The sequence below is a fragment of the Spizellomyces punctatus genome, assembly GCF_000182565.1.
Source record: "Spizellomyces punctatus DAOM BR117 chromosome Unknown supercont1.18, whole genome shotgun sequence".
NCBI lineage: Eukaryota > Fungi > Chytridiomycota > Chytridiomycetes > Spizellomycetales > Spizellomycetaceae > Spizellomyces > Spizellomyces punctatus.
Window position 1 is genome coordinate 391,536 of NW_015971554.1, and position 18,533 is coordinate 410,068.

Sequence of the window (18,533 nt, forward strand, 5' to 3'; positions counted from 1 at the left end):
CATCTAGTGTGCAGCTGGTGTACATTGTCATGATCAAGTTTTAGCTCTTTCAACAATACCGATATTAAGATTAAGAGGGAGAGGCGAAATATTGGTACTGTATGTTCAAAACGACGTCGATTTTGATGAAGATGGCAATCTAATTCTACGGGTTTCTCGCTGTAGTTGATGATGGATTATGAGGATTGAAACAACTGTAGAGTAGGTACGCTTTTGGCATTGGCGATGTATAGCGGAAAACATCCTGTTCGTTGCTGGACGAAGGATTGTTCCTCTGAACCCCATCTTCTTATGACGATACCTCTAATTCTGTTCGTGTTTTGTTGTTGACTCTGATGTTCTGTTGAGGTTTCCTTTGTCATTCCCAGTTGGATATTTTGTTCCTTTCGGGTGATTTGACGATTTGCTCGCCGCCGCTGTCCAAGCGGCAGATGCAGATGTGAAGTGAAGCTAAACAGATTCAAATAAACCAATTCAATCCACCGATTTGCAGTGGGCACACCATGTTGTCAACCGCATCATTAAGTCGGGCATCATTGGTATCTCTTTTCCAACCTTTAACAATAGGAGCCGCAGTGTGTCTACATAATACCAACGTCTTCAAAGAACGACTGAAATTATTCATTGAGCCCATTCACGATGAAATAGTCTGGTGTAAACAGATCATTGGGATATGGAGGTACGGACTACATAATTGAAGCGGTTAACAAACTTTCATAGTTATTGCAAAAGTTCCATTGGCGCTCTCTTGTTTCTGGTATTGTGGTTATCGGTGGCCTAACCTGGCTGACTGAGAGTGGGCTGTCGATCGTAGAATGGGACACGTCCAAAGGGATGAAACCACCAATATTACAGCAAGAATGGGAAGCCGTTCCCAGAATATGAGCTGTTGACAGTATGGCGTAGGAACTTGAGTTGGTTGGCGCGCCTCACCTATCCATTCCCATTACGGGCTGCAGGTTGTTAACGTCGGGTCCATAATAGTATCTATCCATCGCTCATGCTCAAGCCAGGATTCCCATATCTAATGCCCATGTCTCCGTCATAGCACTTTTGACATTTCTCAGATGGAGGAAAGTGCTACAAAATGGAATCAAACTGGCGCCGATTGTTCACGACCAGGTTGTGATTGGCCCGGTTCCTCCAAGTTATTGTCATGGTATAATGATATGCATTGAACACCATACCATACAGTATCCGATTGGATGTCTGTTGATCGGATTCCTGCAACAATGAGAATAACGTATCCATGTTCTCCCAAGCCTTTGTCATGTTACTGTATGCTGCCACATCCGCGACTACCCGTTCTTGGATCACATTACTCCAATTGATTCAGAGTGTAGCGTATTTTCAAATCCTTTCTGATATAAAGAAAATTGGCAGGACGTGAAATCATGACTGCGTCATGTCTTTCCGAGCTACCATCGACCTTGTGCTTGCTTTCAGACCTGTCGCAAGGCAATGGCTTTACAACATGGATGCATGAATCCCGAACCGCTGAACCTTTCATGACAGGCCCCGGTGACTGAAGATCCCAATAAAAACAGCGTTTCTAAACTCCGAGGAAGTAGCATTTATTTCATCATGAGAAAAAGGGTTTATACGCGACCACGGTACTCTGACTACGGGTAAGTGGGATTTACCGTCACATTGAATGTGGGGGTTGCGGCCACCCCAACCCATCGTTTTTGCCAAGCTATTGCGACGTTTCACGGCCGACGATACAATAAGTTATCATTCGTTGGCCTTGTATTACACCGCCGCCGAAGAACTCCACCGGAGTAATTTAGGGCTTTAATTGTAATCTACAATGTCAACATCGTAGAACATATAGCTCCGGAAAGCGAAACGATTCATGTTTCGATCGTTGGAAAGAACACCTCCTAGTAGATTACGTAAGTGTTCCATCCAGAAGTCACATGATCTTAAGCGGTGGGCAATAATAGCGCGAAACTCGGCCCTCTGCTCGGTGGGCGGAGAACGAGGTTCGCTTTGTTTGGCGTTTGAGGTAAATTTGGGAAATTGGGATGGAGGAGATGTTTATATGATAACCCGGTGGAGACGAGATACCCCACACCAACGTACAGTCGAAAAAAAATGGAAATGTACAGAGCTGATATTTTACCGCTATTAGCGAGCAACAACAATGACATCAAGGACACGGTCCTCCTCCCGCCGGCTCCAAAGCCAAGACGACGACTGAACAAGAAGGTTATCCTCAGTTGTGGCATCTCACTCCTACTCCTCATGACGACTTGTGCAACAATTATTTTCATCCGGCGCCGTTCAAAACCTCTCCCTCCTATTTACTCGATTACTTTGGACGGTGAGGATGTGCCTCCACTGAACCAAACGACAACCCTTGCCTTCACGGTCACCGATTCCAATACCAATCAACGTGTCTCATACGAAGAATTTGCGGTTCCCGGGGAAAAAAGTCTACATGTAGCATTGGTGTCCCCGGGTGCGCAAGTATTCGGTCATATCCATCCAGAGGATTTTGGCGGTAATGACCTCAAGGTTGATTTTCGATTTCCTGTATCTGGAAATTGGGCGGTGGGAGTTGGCCATTCTAGTGGAAAGCATCTATTTCATGCTACCGTTCCGGGTGAACCCGTCTCTACACCAGTGCTGGGCAACTCTACATGGGAGACGATCGGTCAAGGACTAAAGGTCTCGCCAGGGGACGTTTACACTTCTCCGATTTACTTTAATGACGATGCCATCGCTGTTCACGGAAAGTACATTATGCGTCTTGAGATGCTAAACAACGGGACCAATGTACGCCCTGGTGCCTGCACACCGTTCACAATACGAGTGTACGACAAGGCGGGGAATGTCATCGACGATCTTCGCCCTTTTCTTAATTCGCCTGCCCATGTCATCATCACCCGATCCGACCAAGCGAGTCTATACCATGTACATGGGTTGCCGGCTACATTAGCAGCACGGTGTACGGGCGGCCGCAATGCGGCGCACCTTCATAGCGCGATGGCCATGAGTTCTGTGCTAAATGGGGCAGTGGGCTTTGATGCATCGTTGGAAGTGGGTCACTGGACAGTCGTGGCACAACTCGCGAGAGGGGATGAAATGATTGTTGGCAGGTTTATTTTAGTCGTTAGTTGAGATTATCTAGCATCTGTAACACAAAAGCCATGTAGCAACTGGTTTGTACATAGCGCATTAGTACCCTCCCTTATCCAGGGGATAACATAATAGGTAGTAATATAAATGCACATTCATTGACCCCTGATCTCTTCACCAACGTGGCCGTATCTCCGCCTTGTCCTGCCCTGACTATGCCATGACACCCATTTCACGCCTGAGATTGTCTCTGATTGAATCGATCGCCTGACATTTTACAAAGAATGCCACGTTGGGATTTTGAGCGAGCAAGGGAGAGGGTAAACGTGATACATCAACTTACAGCATATGAAGAGTCCCGATTAAAATCTGCTGCCCTATGAAAGGACGGGACCGCATGGGTTAAGAGCCACATGGCAGATTGAATGTTTCTTTATTTCCGTTACTTTACCGCTTGTCACGAAGGAGTTGACCTATTTCCGTCTGTAGATTGATCATGACAAAAGTAAGGACTCAATATGAGGCTAACCAAAGTTTGAACAGAAAACTACAAACCTGCAATTCAATCTTGCATTTTGTCAACTCGTCTATTTGAATGTGGGCTTGCAATCGGTCCCGATCTGCAGTTCATAGAACGTTTAAGAGTTTTGTTGAAAAAGGTCCATGCGACTCTTCTCGGGCTTTTACCATACTGCTCTCTTAGCTCTTTCAACTTTCTGTTCATTCTAAGAACATGAATGAAAAGGATTAGGTCCAAAACCATATTCGATGGCTCTATGGGTGACAAATGGAGCAAAACTTTTGCCAACATACGTTTGGACAACCTCATCTAATTCAACCTCTTTCTTTTTTAACGCTCTTCGCAATCCTTCTTCCACCTCTGCCGAATTTCTCAATGCCTTCTTGGCAGTATCCACAGCTTGATCTCTGGCATGCCGCGATTCCTCGGCTGTGGTCAGTACCTCCTCCAGATGCCTATTGGTTGCTTGTAACTTTGCATTTTTTGCGTCCATGTTTAAAAGGTACTTGTGAAGTAAAGATGTGTGGGATTTGTCCAGATCTTTATGGCTTTTCTGAAGTTGTTTGAGAGATGTTGTGAGATGTTTGAGAGTAGGGAGAAGAGGTTCAGGTGCTGCTGACTGTATGGCCAGGGCCGTTGTGGAAAGAAAGGTGATGCAACTGAAAGTACAGAGTTGAATATCGCAGGAGAACATAAGGAAAATGTACGAGGTACGCACGCTCTGTAATCATCTACGACTGGTTCCCATTTCTTTTTCCACACCTTCAAACCTTCCATTTCCCTCTTGACACTCCTTAATCCCACCAATTCTTCTTCCAGTTTCTCACACTGTATCGTTCGCTCTCGATTCAGTTTAACTGCATCTTCTAGTCGGGCAGTTACTTCCTCCAAATGCTGGGCGGATTCAGTAGATGCCGATGTAAGTTTTGTAATGGCTTTGTGTTGGGTTTGGGTCAAGGATAAGAGGGAGGCGATGTGAGGTGTGAAAGACCGAAGTTGATTTTGGAGTGTTTGCGCTGCAGTCTTGTAGATTAGGGTGAAGGAAAATTGGCGTAGCTGCTTAATGAGCCGCACCTTTGGAAGCAATTAAGTCATCGGTCGACAGCCTTAGTTTTAGAGATTCGAGTTCAGAGGTGAGGGATGTTATACGGACGGACTTTTCGGCACAATTAGAACAGTTGCGAGATTCTGCTTGTTGTCTGGGTCGTAAAAGGTTGGTCCTCTTTTGTTACTGTATGGAAGCCGGGGAAGTACTCACACCTTCTCCCTAAACATTTCCGCATTCCTCAATGCGTTTTCCCTTTGCATCTCCAAATCTACCTTCTCCTTCCCAAGTATACCAACTTTTTTGTTCAGCTCAACAATTTCTGACTCTCGTTCTGCCAGCCGATCTTCGTATGCTCTGAGGAGGGGCACTGCTGAACCTGTTGGCCGGCAGTTCTATAGAGATATTGGCGATGTATGCCAGGAGGAGAAGAGATGCAAACTTTTGAAAATTACCTGGAGAAGGTGAGCGAGAGAACTTGACGAGGGAGGAGAGTGCTGAGTTTGATACCATTGTAAAAGTGCATTTTGTCGGTTTACTGCAACAAATAGAAAAGAGCACGGCATGGTGAGTCACCCTCAAGATGACATTTCAACGTAGATTCTTCGCCGTTCAGCCCACCAGTATCCTTCAGTTCTCGAAGTTCATCCACCCACTTGTCACCGACATCCAAAGCATCCACACTCCTATTCACTACATCTTGACGCGTTTGCGTTTCTCGCTCGCTGTGAACCGTCTGTGCCCTTTGCTCTGTCAAAAACTGTCTAGCGGGTGGGGGCCGTTCCTGAAAGGACGGTAGTGCCTGCCGTACGGCAGGCTTCCACGTTGACGTCGATCGTCCCTTTGTTTCGAGTAAAGGAGGGGAAACAAATGTGGCGGACTCGCGAGACGCTGGGAGAACGAGATCAGAGTCTTGTTGGGTGGTGGACAGAGTTGCGTCTGAAACAAGAGGCCGCGCATGGCTGGGGAGTGAGATTATATGGTGATGGGATTTGGGAATAAGATCCATTGCTACTGTTTTCTTTGGGATCTATGGTGGAGAACTGGGTTTTCCTGGGCGGAAAGTTTGGGATCTCGGACGGCTTACGTTAACCTTGTTCCGACGCGACTTTTGTCGTTCAGATATTGAAACTTACGACAGTCCACGCCGGTACAACTTGTATTTGACAATAGTATAAGGGACAGATGCAGTAAAGGCAACGAACCAGCGTCATGTTTGCATAACATCTTCAATTAGACAATGTTGTTCTAGCTATGAGGTTTTTTCTTTGTCCATTGCATCTCTTTAGTTACGGTTCAACAGCAATAGACCCTGGAAGGGCAGATGCCGCGTATCCATTCCAGAGTTTCTTGCATAACTCTTGGGCGCGCTTAAGCCTGGTTCTGGCTGATAATACCCTGGATCCAAGACTTGTAGGCCTCGACCTTGGTCTGTAAATGCGAATAGGTCAGGATCGTATTACAGGACAGTAAGATGTTCTAGCAAACAGGGGAACAAGACTTACGTAGACACCAGGCTTGCCCTTGACAGCACAGCCCTCACCCCAGGAGGTGACACCCTCAACGCTGTAACCGCTGGCGGTTTGAACAAAGAGAGGGCCTCCAGAGTCACCCTGGCAAGTGTCAACACCACCCTGAGGGAAGGCAGCACAGATGTTGGTAGCAGTAATCTTACTGGCACTGTAGGCTTTTGCACAGTCTGCCTGAGATACTACAGGGACGGTGGCCTCCTGAAGGATGTTAGCGTCGGAGTTGTCGTTTCCGTCTTCTGTCAAACCCCATCCTGCAATTTTGACTTTGGTGCCAGCAGTAGGGGCCCCGTTACCGTACTTGACGGTTTCAAGGGTAGAACCAAAGTTGCTCTTTTGCTTAAGAACCCAGATAGCAATGTCGTTCTTGTCAAGGCTGGCCGAGTACTGCGGGTGGTTGATGACCTTTGATACACTGAAGACGATACCCTTCTCCGCGCTGGGAGTCTTGGATTTGTCCCAGCGGTGGGTGTGGACGGTGGTTGACGCGACAGGGATGCCAATGAGGGCCGGGCTGCAGTCTACAGTTAAAAAAGGGATTAAGCCTGTGCGCAAGCATATCAGAAATCATAATGTAGTATACTTACGAGCAGCAGTCAAGTAGATGTTGGGAGCAATCATGGATCCACCACAGAATTGTCCGCCATTGTACTGAGCGAAAGCAATCCAGTTGTATGCAAAAGGCGAGGTATCGTCACCACCAACGATTGAAGCTGGGGGAGGGGTTTGTTGGGGGATGACACCACCCATGACAGCCGGAGCGGCGAGTAGGGCAGCGGTGAGATAGGTGTTGAGGGGAGCCATGTCTGTCCTATGAGGTTGTGTGCAAGAGAGCAAAGTAACTAGAGTTGGAAAGACGCTGGATGATTGGAGGTCGAGGCGACTTGCTCTCCATTTTATAGACTTGCTGCCAAATTCCTTTCCACAACCTCAAGAAATTGCCCCTGGTCAAAACATCTTGCAAAAGACGTAAGACGAAGCCGAGCAAGTCCGTTTTCGTGCGCTGTCATCCATGATCAAAACGATCAGAGCAAGTGCGCGCAAAAAGCCAGGATGAAAGCGCAGGTCAGATAAGACCCGATCGGGTAAAAAAATGTAAAAGGAGAGCGTGGATACAGCACAAAGAAGCAAGCAATCATCTTTTTCACGCCTTCCATGTAGTGTAGTTGGCATGTTGTTGAACGTTTTGGTATCTTGAGGACCGAAGAGGATTGCATGCAAGGCTTGTGTAGCAAAGTGACTCTGTTGCGCAGTGTTCAAAAGTCTTTTTACGGACTTGGTGCCAAAGGAGAGGTGACCTTTGTTATTCATTAGAGTCAATTTGCAACAATGGCTGGTGTCCACCATCGGCTGATGCGCAGACGTCTTATCCCGAAAAAGTGACCACCCCGTCCCTCGGTCGGTTGAGGACAGATTGGGATGCTTGTTTTGATCAACAAAGGAAACAAAGATGCCAACAGGCAAAAAGATCAAATGACAGCAAGATCAGCGTTTGTCCCAAATTTTTTGAGATTGTTGATTTTCAAAAGTTCTAGCTTTTGGTTCCAAAGGAAGTATCAAATGCCAAGCGATTCCCCGCCGATCACGACAAACCTAGCGCACTTTTTGTTATCGTTGCTGTAGACCTGTTGCGGGGTATTTTACTTTTGTTTTCCGTGAACTGCTCCTTTAGATTAGTGGACGAAAAACGGTTTTTGTCTTCCATACTGGCCATCACTTTTTGGTCAACAATTTCGTTAAAAAAGCTGTACCTCCTTCCATCGTTGGACAGGTGCTGCACGCATGGTGAACACTTGTCCGAATTTGTGCACAGCCTTTTAAAGGAATACACTACTGGGAGACCCAACACTCTGAACACTGCAGCGAGTTACTTTAGAACAAAACCTGATTGAAAACAATGGTGGTCGTCCTGCTGGCAAGGATTTTCATCACATCATCGTGCATTAAAGCGCACGGGGAGCAGCACGCAGGACAAATGGTGGTTGGTTAGTTGCTGGCCATTTCCTTTGGAATGATTCATTACACTCTTTGAAGAACTTTTTTTTTCCTTTCACTGCTGTTCCTGCGTACTGATCAAAATGATACGAATAAGGAAATTGCCAAACTATCGGACTGTTTGCTGCATGGACTTGATCAGTATCAAGCATCGTTTGATTTCATTACAAATTGAACGCATGGCACTTTTGCACTGCATCCTGGATGATGCCCTTTATACCCGCTCCCAGCATATTGTAACCGTGTTTTATCTTCTAAATGCCCAAGTTGAACTCAACCAACACATTGCAGAATACCCCGACGTCTTGCATAAAATGACATTGATCAAGTCATAGCAGTCCCCACGCCACATCATGTTTGAAAGCCCAGGACCCTATTGCCACGACGCTTTCCATAAATCGATATTTCGCACACCTGTCAACAAAAGATGACGAGTCTGTGCGGGAACAAAGGCGAACGATGGAGACCCGTTTAGATACTGGTGCCGTGTCATTTACGTCCGCCATGTCATCAGCTATTGCAAGCCCAGGAAGGCTACTACGATATAAAGATGCAAAGGTTGTTGGCAATTGTGACTTGCGGGTTCCTTTTTTTCCACAAGCCAAACATCGTTACATCGACGTCTATCACAAAGAATCCGTGCATTCAGCAACACGACGGCCAGTATGAACTACCTCCGCACCGCCTTGGGGAATGGCACTAGCAGCATGCCAAACGGGATGACAAAGTCGGAGCCTTTTACGATTTTTGTGCAGGTCAATGGACACTCCACTCAGTTGACCGTTAGGGGTGATATGAGGTATGTCGGCTCTCTCTGCAAATCGCCTTTCCCTAGCATATTAACAATGGCTCTAACAGTGTGAACACCCTGCGTTCAATGATTGAAACAAACTGCAACGTCCGGGCGGACCGTTTGACGTGCGGCTCAAAGGAGCTAGCCAACGGCAAATCTTTGAGCGACTACCGCGATTTAGCAGAGGGGGCGACAGTCCAAGTTGTTGCTAGGTGCATTGGAGGCTGATGTGCGTTGGGCAGAACGCACACTTGTTTTTCATTTGTAGGAGGCACTTTGTATTGATTTGCAGTAGATTCTCTTGATGTCGGGGAAGGCACGCAGGGTTGTATATCATCGGCATAGTGTTGCATAGCTTTTCATGTTGGTATTGCAAGTGCAAGGAGAGATATATATAATTTTATTTGCACTGCATCGCTGCAGCCAATTGTCGAAAACCATCCGCAAGTCCTACATGGTCGACAACGGCATGCAAGTGCTTTGGGTCGGCTGGGCAGGCCACGTAAGCAAATGACTCCAAAAGGTTACTAAGCACATTCCATCCATCTTTATTTCTGGTGATCTGGATCTAATGCACTCTAAGATGCGTTGGAATGTATTTTTATTTTTTGCGAGTTTCGGAACTTCTGTTGCTCGTCGTCGTCGTCGTCGTCGTCGGGCTTTTGTCTTTTTTTGCTTGCCTTTTGCTTGGAGGAAGGCTGCTGGATATTTCTTGTTTTGAACCCTCAACTCTTTGCAAGCAACAATTCAGCCTTCCTTTTCTAATTTTTGTTTTTTTGCTCGCTCCGCCTTTCTCGTTTGAGGGTTAGAGGTGCTTATGGAGTAGTGAACTGGAAAGCGAGACTTCATGCTGACTTTTTAGTTGCAACAACAGAAACGTGAAACGAGCAAATAACGAACGTTGTACGGAAAGCGGAAGCATATCTTTTCACTCTACACACTGAATTGCCAAAAAGCGATATGGCCAACACCCTTCAGGAGCCGGCGGACGCACAAACCACTGCAAACCAGCAACAGGCAGATGGCATTGTAGCTGCACGGCCTTCGCCACCCATCACATCGCCTCCTATTGGTGTCAACGCTGGTACGATTGCGACGCTGCTTTTGAACGATGGGACAGCCTATGAGGGCTACTCGTTCGGGTCTGAGAAACAGTCGATCGCTGGAGAATGCGTTTTTCAAACTGGTAAGTTGATCAATTAAATTGAGCAAAGCCCAGCGACGTGCGATCTCAAATCGCACGTCGATCTTTGCGATGCTCCTGTCTTTCGGTTGTCCATATGACTCATTCGTCCTTAAATTAAGGAATGGTCGGTTATCCGGAATCCCTCACGGATCCATCGTACCGAGGACAGATCCTGGTCTTGACATTCCCACTTGTGGGAAACTACGGTGTCCCATCTCGCAAGGATGTAGATACGCATCTCAACAACTTGCAAAACTACTTTGAATCCGTCGAGATTCATATTGCGGCTCTTGTTGTAGGTCACTACTCCCATGACTTTTCACATTACCTGGCCGACTCTTCCCTTTCGACCTGGTTGAAAGAAAACAACATCCCGGCCTTGTATGGTGTAGATACGCGTGCCCTTACCAAAAAAATTCGGACAAAAGGTGTTCTTTTGGGCAAAGTTTTGTTTCCAAAGGCCTTGGTGGGTCCCGGAATCACTGGACAAGAGGACTCGGCAGCATTGCCATGGATGTCTGAATACTCGGACGTTGCCTGGCACGACCCCAACTCACGAAACCTCGTTGCGGAAGTTTCAGTGAAGAAGCCCATCGTATATACTCCTCAAGATGAGAGCAAATGGGTTCGCGGAACAAACGGAAAGGTTTTGCGAGTTTTGGCGATTGATGTGGGCTTGAAGAATAATCAGATTCGGTGCTTCCTGAAACGGGGAGTTGAAGTTAAAGTTGTCCCATGGAACTACGACTTTATTGCGGACCGCGACTATGACGGTCTTTTCATCAGCAATGGGCCCGGTGACCCGACAACGCTTAAAGAAACGATTGAGCGCCTTGCAAAGCAAATGAAAGCCGCTGATAAACCCATATTTGGTATTTGTCTCGGTCACCAGCTTATTGCCCTTGCTTCTGGTGCTCAGACGAAAAAGATGAAGTACGGTAACCGTGGGCACAATATCCCCTGTACCAATCTGCAAACCGGTCGATGCTACATTACTTCGCAAAATCACGGGTACTGTGTGGATGTTGAGACATTGACCCCCGGCTGGAGAGAGTACTTTGTAAACGCAAATGATGGATCAAACGAGGGTATTATTCACGACACACTACCTTACTTCAGTGTCCAATTCCACCCGGAGTCTACCCCGGGTCCTTGGGACACAGAGTACCTCTTTGACCGATTCATTGCATGTGTTGCTGCCTGCAATCAAGCTGGCAAGCTGGTTCCTCTTTCTAGTGAAGACAAACGGCCGGCTGCCGTGCGACACCACCCACGTAAAGTGTTGATCTTGGGATCCGGTGGTTTGTCTATTGGTCAAGCTGGTGAATTCGACTACTCCGGATCTCAGGCGATCAAGGCGCTTAAAGAGGAAGGCATTTATACTATTCTCATCAATCCCAACATTGCTACCATTCAGACATCTCAAGGGCTGGCCGACAAAGTCTACTTCCTCCCAGTCACCCCCGACTTTGTGCGCAAAGTAATCAAACACGAAAAGCCCGACGGTATATACTGTACATTTGGAGGACAGACTGCTCTTAATGTCGGTGTGAAATTGAAGGACGAATTTGAAGGACTGGGCGTCCAGGTGTTGGGTACTCCTATCAAAACTATTGAACTCACAGAGGATCGTGATCTGTTCGCCCAAACGATGGCGGAGATTGGAGAAAAGTGCGCCAAGAGCGAGTCTGCAAATAACGTCGACGAGGCTGTTGCTGCCGGTCGCAGAATTGGATATCCTCTTATCGTTCGTGCTGCTTACGCGCTGGGTGGGCTTGGGTCTGGCTTCGCTGATGACGAGGCACAATTGGTCGCACTTTGCCAGAAGGCCTTTGCGACGTCCCCGCAGGTGCTTGTGGAAAGGAGTATGAAGGGATGGAAGGAAATTGAGTATGAAGTTGTTCGCGACGCCAACGACAACTGTATCACGGTCTGTAACATGGAGAACTTTGACCCTCTCGGTATCCACACTGGAGACAGTATCGTTGTAGCCCCATCGCAGACGCTATCCGATGAGGACTATATGATGCTTCGTCGTACGGCTGTGAATGTGATTCGCCACCTGGGAGTTATCGGCGAATGTAACATTCAGTATGCCTTGAACCCCAAGTCAAAGGAGTATTGCATTATAGAGGTGAATGCCCGTTTATCACGTAGTTCGGCCCTTGCCTCAAAAGCCACCGGATACCCTTTGGCCTTCGTTGCTGCCAAGCTCGGTCTTGGAATTCCGTTGACCGAGGTGAAAAACAGTGTCACCAAAAAGACGATTGCCTGCTTCGAGCCCAGTTTAGATTACTGTGTTGTCAAGATTCCTAGGTGGGATTTGAAAAAGTTCAACCGTGTCAGCACGAAGGTCGGGTCTGCCATGAAGAGTGTAGGAGAAGTCATGGCAATTGGACGCAACTTTGAAGAGACCATTCAGAAAGCTATTCGGGCAGTCGAATATAACTTCATTGGCTTTTCCGAGAACGACATCATTGACCAAGACAAAATTGACGAGGAGCTGAAAAACCCATCTGATCAGCGTCTCTTTGCCATTGCAAATGCTCTTCACAAGGGCTACTCGGTTGACCGCGTGTGGGAACTTACCAACATTGACAAATGGTTCTTGAACAAGCTCAAGAACATTGTGGACTTGGACAAGCAGCTTGGAACATTCACCCCACAAACCGTTCCTGCGACTCTGATCCGCTGCGCCAAGCAAATTGGTTTCTCTGATCGACAGGTTGCGAAAGCCATTGGCACGACCGAGTTAGGAGCACGTAAACTTCGGACGGATCATGGAATCCGACCTTTTGTCAAGCAAATCGATACAGTTGCTGCCGAGTTCCCTGCTTACACCAACTATCTGTATATGACGTACAACGCCGCCGAGCACGATGTGACGTTTGAAGACAAAGGTGTCATGGTTCTTGGAAGCGGTGTTTACCGTATCGGTAGCAGTGTGGAATTCGACTGGTGCGCAGTGCGCTGTATCCGCACATTGCGTGAAACCGGTGTGAAAACGATCATGGTCAACTACAATCCTGAAACCGTTTCCACCGACTATGATGAAGCCGATCGATTGTATTTTGAGACGCTGACTCTTGAGCGCGTGCTTGACATTTACGAGATGGAGAACGCGAATGGTGTTATCGTCTCCATGGGTGGTCAGACACCAAACAACATTGCCTTGCCTTTGCATCGTCAGAATGTGAAAATCTTGGGCACTTCACCCGAAATGATTGACAATGCAGAGAATCGTTACAAATTCTCTCGAATGTTGGATAAAATCGGCGTGGATCAACCTCAGTGGAAAGAGCTGACCTCCATCCAGGAGGCCACGTCCTTCTGTGACAAGGTCGGATACCCCGTTTTGGTACGTCCTTCCTACGTCCTTTCTGGAGCCGCGATGAACGTGGTGTACTCGCAAAATGACCTGCGAAGCTACCTGGATCTCGCTGTACAAGTGTCACGCGATTACCCTGTGGTTATTTCAAAGTTCATTGAAGAAGCCAAGGAGATTGAGATGGATGCTGTCGCGGACAATGGAAACTTGGTCATGCATGTTATTTCGGAGCATGTAGAGAATGCCGGAGTTCACTCAGGTGACGCAACATTGGTTTTGCCACCTCAAGATTTGGATCCTGAGACTGTTAGAAAGATTGTGGATGCTACCCGCAAGATTGGTAATGCACTGAACGTGACGGGTCCGTACAACATTCAGTTTATCGCCAAGAACAACGAAATCAAGGTGATTGAGTGCAATGTGCGCGCATCACGGTCGTTCCCTTTCTGTTCCAAAGTCCTTGGAGTTGATTTGATTGAGATGGCAACCAAGGCCATGACGAATCAGCCGTACGAGGCCTACCCACCAGTGGAGACAAAGAAGGACTACGTTGCTGTGAAAGTCCCGCAGTTCAGTTTCAGTCGTTTGGCTGGTGCTGACCCTATCTTGGGTGTGGAAATGGCCTCCACGGGTGAGGTGGCTTGTTTTGGTCGGGATAAGTACGAGGCGTACATCAAGGCGCTACTGGCTACGGGATTCACCATGCCAAAGAAGAACATTCTGTTATCGATTGGATCGTTCAAGGAGAAACTCGAATTCTTACCTTCTGTTCAGAAATTGCATGAAATGGGCTACAGCTTGTTTGCTACCACTGGAACGGCGGATTTCATCCAAGAACACGGTATTCCCGTCAAGTACTTGGAAGCGCTCGATGACTCTGGCAAACTTCCTCAACAAAAGTTGGAGTACAGTTTGACCCAGCATTTGGCGAATAATTTGATTGATTTGTACATCAATTTGCCTTCGAAGAACCGTTTCCGTCGCCCTGCCAGCTACATGAGTAGAGGATATCGCTCACGTCGTATGGCTGTAGACTTTGCGGTGCCGCTCATCACCAACGTCAAGTGCGCTAAGCTGTTTGTTGAAGCCCTGAGCCGATGGAAAGAATTTGAGATTACTTCGAACGACTATCAAACCTCCCACAAGACTGTCACTTTACCTGGACTGGTCAATGTGCGTTCGTATTTGCCCGGAGCCATCCCTCAGGCAGAGGAATGGGAGAGTTTGACCAAGGCTGCGGTTGCGGGTGGATTCACTCTTATGTGCAACATGCCTTCGCCGAGCAAGGGGATGAAACCTACCGTCTTTTGCGATTATGCTGTGTCAACTGTGGCAACCCAAGAAAACGCCAATTCTATTAGCGTTGGAACAGGCAATGCCTTGAGTCTGTATATCGGCTTTGGGGCTGGCCAATTAAAGACTCTAACAGACTTGGCTGGTCACATGCGTAATTGGCCCAGAGACAGTCCAATGATTGCTTGTGCTAAGGAAACTGATCTCGCATCTGTCTTGTATTTGGCCAACCTCCACAATCGGTCGATTCACGTCACAAACATTCGCACGTCCGCTGATGTGGAATTGATTGCGATGAGTAAAGAAAAGGGCGTGGATGTTACTTGCGATGTGTGCGTCGATAGTCTCTTTTTGACGAAAACGAACGCTGCTGGTGATAGCGATGTGCAAGTCACGCAGGGTGACATTGACGCCTTGTGGCAGAATCTGGCTGTGATTGATTGCTTCTCTGTCACTGGACGGGTTGGACAGGGCCAAACCGGGCTACGCATGGAGGACGCTTTGCCCCTTTTGTTGGGTGCGGTTTCAGAGGGCAAATTGACTATGGATGATGTCCGGGCAAGGTTGTATGACAACCCCAAGAGAATCTTTGGTCTGCCTGAGCAGGTCGATACATATGTTGAGGTGAGTCAGGGCGCACAGGTTACATGAGCTGGGCAAGAGGTTGACCTTTTCTCTTTTGCGTGGGATAGGTGGAGATTGACCGTAGATCTGGTGCTGGTCGTGCGGGTGGTCCTTCCCCGAGCGGATTCATTCATCGCGTGGTAATCCGTGGTGAGACAGTTTACCTTGACGGCAGTTTCTTTGACGGACCTACTGGGCGAGATGTTACCGGATCAGTCAGAATCAGCTCCCAAAGCGTTCTTCCTGTTACTGCTCGGCGAACCTCGATTCTTCCGGTGGACCAGAAGGAAGCGACCGCGAGTGTTGTTCCCAAGAGTCCACGCCCGAGGGTGTCCGTGGACGGTCCTTTGGTGACCGGTCCCATGAGTCCTGATGTGCACACCAAAGACAGCGGGCTCTCAACGTTAATGAAGGGATCATCCATTGGAAGTACCAAGGAGTTAACCGTGCCACTTACGGAGACTGTCCAGCGTGCCGTACAACAGACCATCAACATCTCGAACAGCCCCTACATTTCGGACTATCTGTCTAGCTCTGCATCGGCAGCCGTTGCAAAGTCGCCCTTCTTCCGCAAGCACATTCTTTCCGTAAAGCAATTTACCCGCAACGATCTCCACATGCTCTTTGGTGTCGCGCAAGAGATGCGGACATTGGTGGAGCGATTTGGCAGTGTCAATCTGCTCGCAGGTAAAGTGATGTGTTCCGCGTTCTGGGAGCCTAGCACCCGGACGAGCTGCTCCTTTGAAGCTGCCATGAGGCGATTGGGAGGTGGGGTTGTGAGCATTGATGGCGAGACCAGTTCCGTCAAGAAGGGCGAGAGTTTGGGTGACACAGTTCGGACGCTGAGTTGTTACGGCGACGTGATCGTGATGAGACATCCTGCTCCTGGTAGTGCGGTACAAGCGTCCACCTACTCTACCGTTCCAGTTATCAATGCTGGAGATGGAATTGGCGAGCATCCCACGCAAGCGTTCCTGGACGCTTTCACCATCCGTGAAGAATTGGGCACTGTGAATGGATTGACCATTACCATGGTCGGCGACCTCAAGAATGGCCGAACAGTGCACTCTCTCGTACGCCTCCTCTCCCAATACGACGTTAAACTCAACTTTGTCTCCCCACCCACTCTCCGCATGCCCGATGAAGTTAAGGCAGAAGCCACCAAGGCTAACATCCCGCAAAACGAAACCACATCGCTGGAGAGCGTGATTGGCACTACGGACGTGCTGTATGTCACTCGTATCCAGAAGGAGCGGTTTACAAACCCTGCCGAATATGAGTCCGTTTTGGGGGCCTATGTGGTTACCAATAAGCTCCTCCAAAAAGCCAAGCGTAACATGATTGTCATGCACCCGCTTCCTCGCGTCAATGAAATTGATGAAGAAGTGGATTTCGATCAACGTGCGGCGTACTTTAGGCAGATGCGTTATGGGCTTTATGTCAGGATGGCGCTATTGGCTTTGGTGTGTGGCAAGAGCTCGACTGCTTAGAAGAAACTTTCATAGAAATATTGGGGGTTCTGATAGTTTTCGATTTTCTTAGAATTGTTCAAGTTTGGGTTGTTTTTAGTTTTTCTTTTTAAACTTTTTTTCACACACACATAAAATCTTGGAGGAAGGAGGAGGAGGAGGAAGAGGCGAGGGCGTTGGGACATTTTCAGCATTTTTCTTTACACATTCTTATTATGGTTCTTTGATGAAAACCGTATACTTGCTTTGTATTTTCTTTTTTGTGTTTATTTCCAGACATTTAATACTACATGTCTGTAATTTATTTCTTTGTTCTTGTCTGTTTTTCTACACGTCGTTTTTGTATTTTGCTTTTCGTTCTTTTTGGTTTAAACTGTTGCGCGGTTCTTTAATATCTCGTCAAGGGCGGCCTAGCGACCCAAATTTCACACTTAAGATTGAGGACGAGATTGGATCATGGAATTATCGACCGCTTTTTTTTACTCCCAAGAACTGGGGTTGACGATGTTGACCGATCCTTGCAGAGTAAGATGTATCATAGGTATATATAAAGCACTCTTTCCCAACTGATCTTGTTTTCAAATACGGGACACCCATTTTTGAATATGGTGGATTATGGAAATCATGACTTTGCACTGATACCCCGGGATTTGGACGGGATGGACACAAAATTGGGGGGATTTGAGATGGTCTTTTTTTTGGGGGTTTTTTTTGTCGAGTACTCTGTGGTGATGAATGGGGGTTGGCCATCTTCAACAACACGAAACGAAAAGATGCTGGCCAGAGTTCATCGCTGTAGAGTATAACCTAGACTACAAGACCCTTTTGCATCGTTTCGAGGTCTTGTAGACTTGCTCCCGGGACCTTCCACACACCTTCTACATACTGAACCCGACGATAACACATTACCACGGCCTCATCTCGCCCGCGGTCTCGGCTTCCAATTTGAGACTCTTGGCAAAAAGGGCGCGGCGGCGGCGGTGAACGAGAGATGGTTTCCCAAAGCCGTGATAAATGCGCACGAGCATGACAAGTTTGTGGTGCTGTGTGCAGATGGCAGTGCGGCTGTGAGCCCGTATTTGTCACCGAGAACAGTATTAGGATGGGAGTCGGCAAAGGCCAAGAAATCTGGACTTTTGTAGTAGTAGACTTTTGAGACTTTGCACTTTTTATCATTTTAGCAGGGCTGTTTTTTGGGGCAAACCAAACACGAATTTCTTGGAAGGGAGGGACGGAGGGGGCCAATCCGACGACGACACGGAGCCCCCTCCATCAAATTGCACCTTTCAGCAAGCAGCAGCAGCAAGTACCACACATGATAACGATGTTGTTGTTGTTTAAAGGCCGACATGAACGGAGAGAGAGCTCTAGGCTTTTTTCGTTGCACGCAGCCTTGCGATTTTCCTCCCCTCCAGGGCAGGCAAGTTGCCTCAAATGGGAGCCCTTTCACATAGGAGGCCCTCCTCCTCCCCCCCCATCGATGCACGCGCTCCCAAGTCCAGCCTTTTTTCAGATTCGTTCTTGTGGAGATTTTCCGAACAAACCATGTGTGTAAAAGAATGATTTTTTTTGTTTTTGTTATCAATTTCCCAATTGATATCTGAAAGCATGCGTTTGAAAAAACCAATGGAGCCACATGACAAAATGCTCCAAACTTGTCGGCGCTC

At 47.7% G+C, this 18,533-nt stretch overlaps 4 protein-coding genes across 4 annotated transcripts; 2 read left to right on the forward strand and 2 right to left on the reverse strand.

The window, feature by feature from the left end:
• The first annotated feature begins 1,965 nt into the window (after window positions 1-1,965).
• Window positions 1,966-3,247, forward strand: SPPG_07976 (uncharacterized protein). The gene has a single exon (XM_016756128.1). It carries the CDS (start codon window positions 2,098-2,100, stop codon window positions 3,124-3,126), a length of 1,029 nt encoding a protein of 342 aa, XP_016604809.1. The 5' UTR covers window positions 1,966-2,097; the 3' UTR covers window positions 3,127-3,247.
• Window positions 3,248-3,297: 50 nt separating this feature from the next.
• SPPG_07977 (uncharacterized protein) lies at window positions 3,298-5,658 on the reverse strand (the record flags this gene model as incomplete). Its single annotated transcript, XM_016756129.1, has 11 exons — window positions 3,298-3,351; window positions 3,428-3,461; window positions 3,536-3,567; window positions 3,640-3,704; window positions 3,772-3,809; window positions 3,898-4,263; window positions 4,323-4,620; window positions 4,679-4,803; window positions 4,863-5,044; window positions 5,105-5,187; window positions 5,271-5,658. 11 exons carry the CDS (start codon window positions 5,656-5,658, stop codon window positions 3,298-3,300), a joined length of 1,665 nt encoding a protein of 554 aa, XP_016604810.1.
• Window positions 5,659-6,020: 362 nt separating this feature from the next.
• SPPG_07978 (uncharacterized protein) lies at window positions 6,021-6,982 on the reverse strand (the record flags this gene model as incomplete). Its single annotated transcript, XM_016756130.1, has 3 exons — window positions 6,021-6,080; window positions 6,155-6,699; window positions 6,766-6,982. 3 exons carry the CDS (start codon window positions 6,980-6,982, stop codon window positions 6,021-6,023), a joined length of 822 nt encoding a protein of 273 aa, XP_016604811.1.
• A 2,640-nt stretch (window positions 6,983-9,622) lies between these two features.
• Window positions 9,623-17,185, forward strand: SPPG_07979 (carbamoyl-phosphate synthase, large subunit). Its single transcript, XM_016756131.1, has 4 exons — window positions 9,623-9,777; window positions 9,841-10,152; window positions 10,272-15,397; window positions 15,466-17,185. The coding sequence occupies exons 2-4, from the start codon at window positions 9,927-9,929 to the stop codon at window positions 16,885-16,887; spliced, it is 6,774 nt and encodes a 2,257-aa protein (XP_016604812.1). The 5' UTR covers window positions 9,623-9,777; window positions 9,841-9,926; the 3' UTR covers window positions 16,888-17,185.
• The last annotated feature ends 1,348 nt before the right edge of the window (window positions 17,186-18,533 follow it).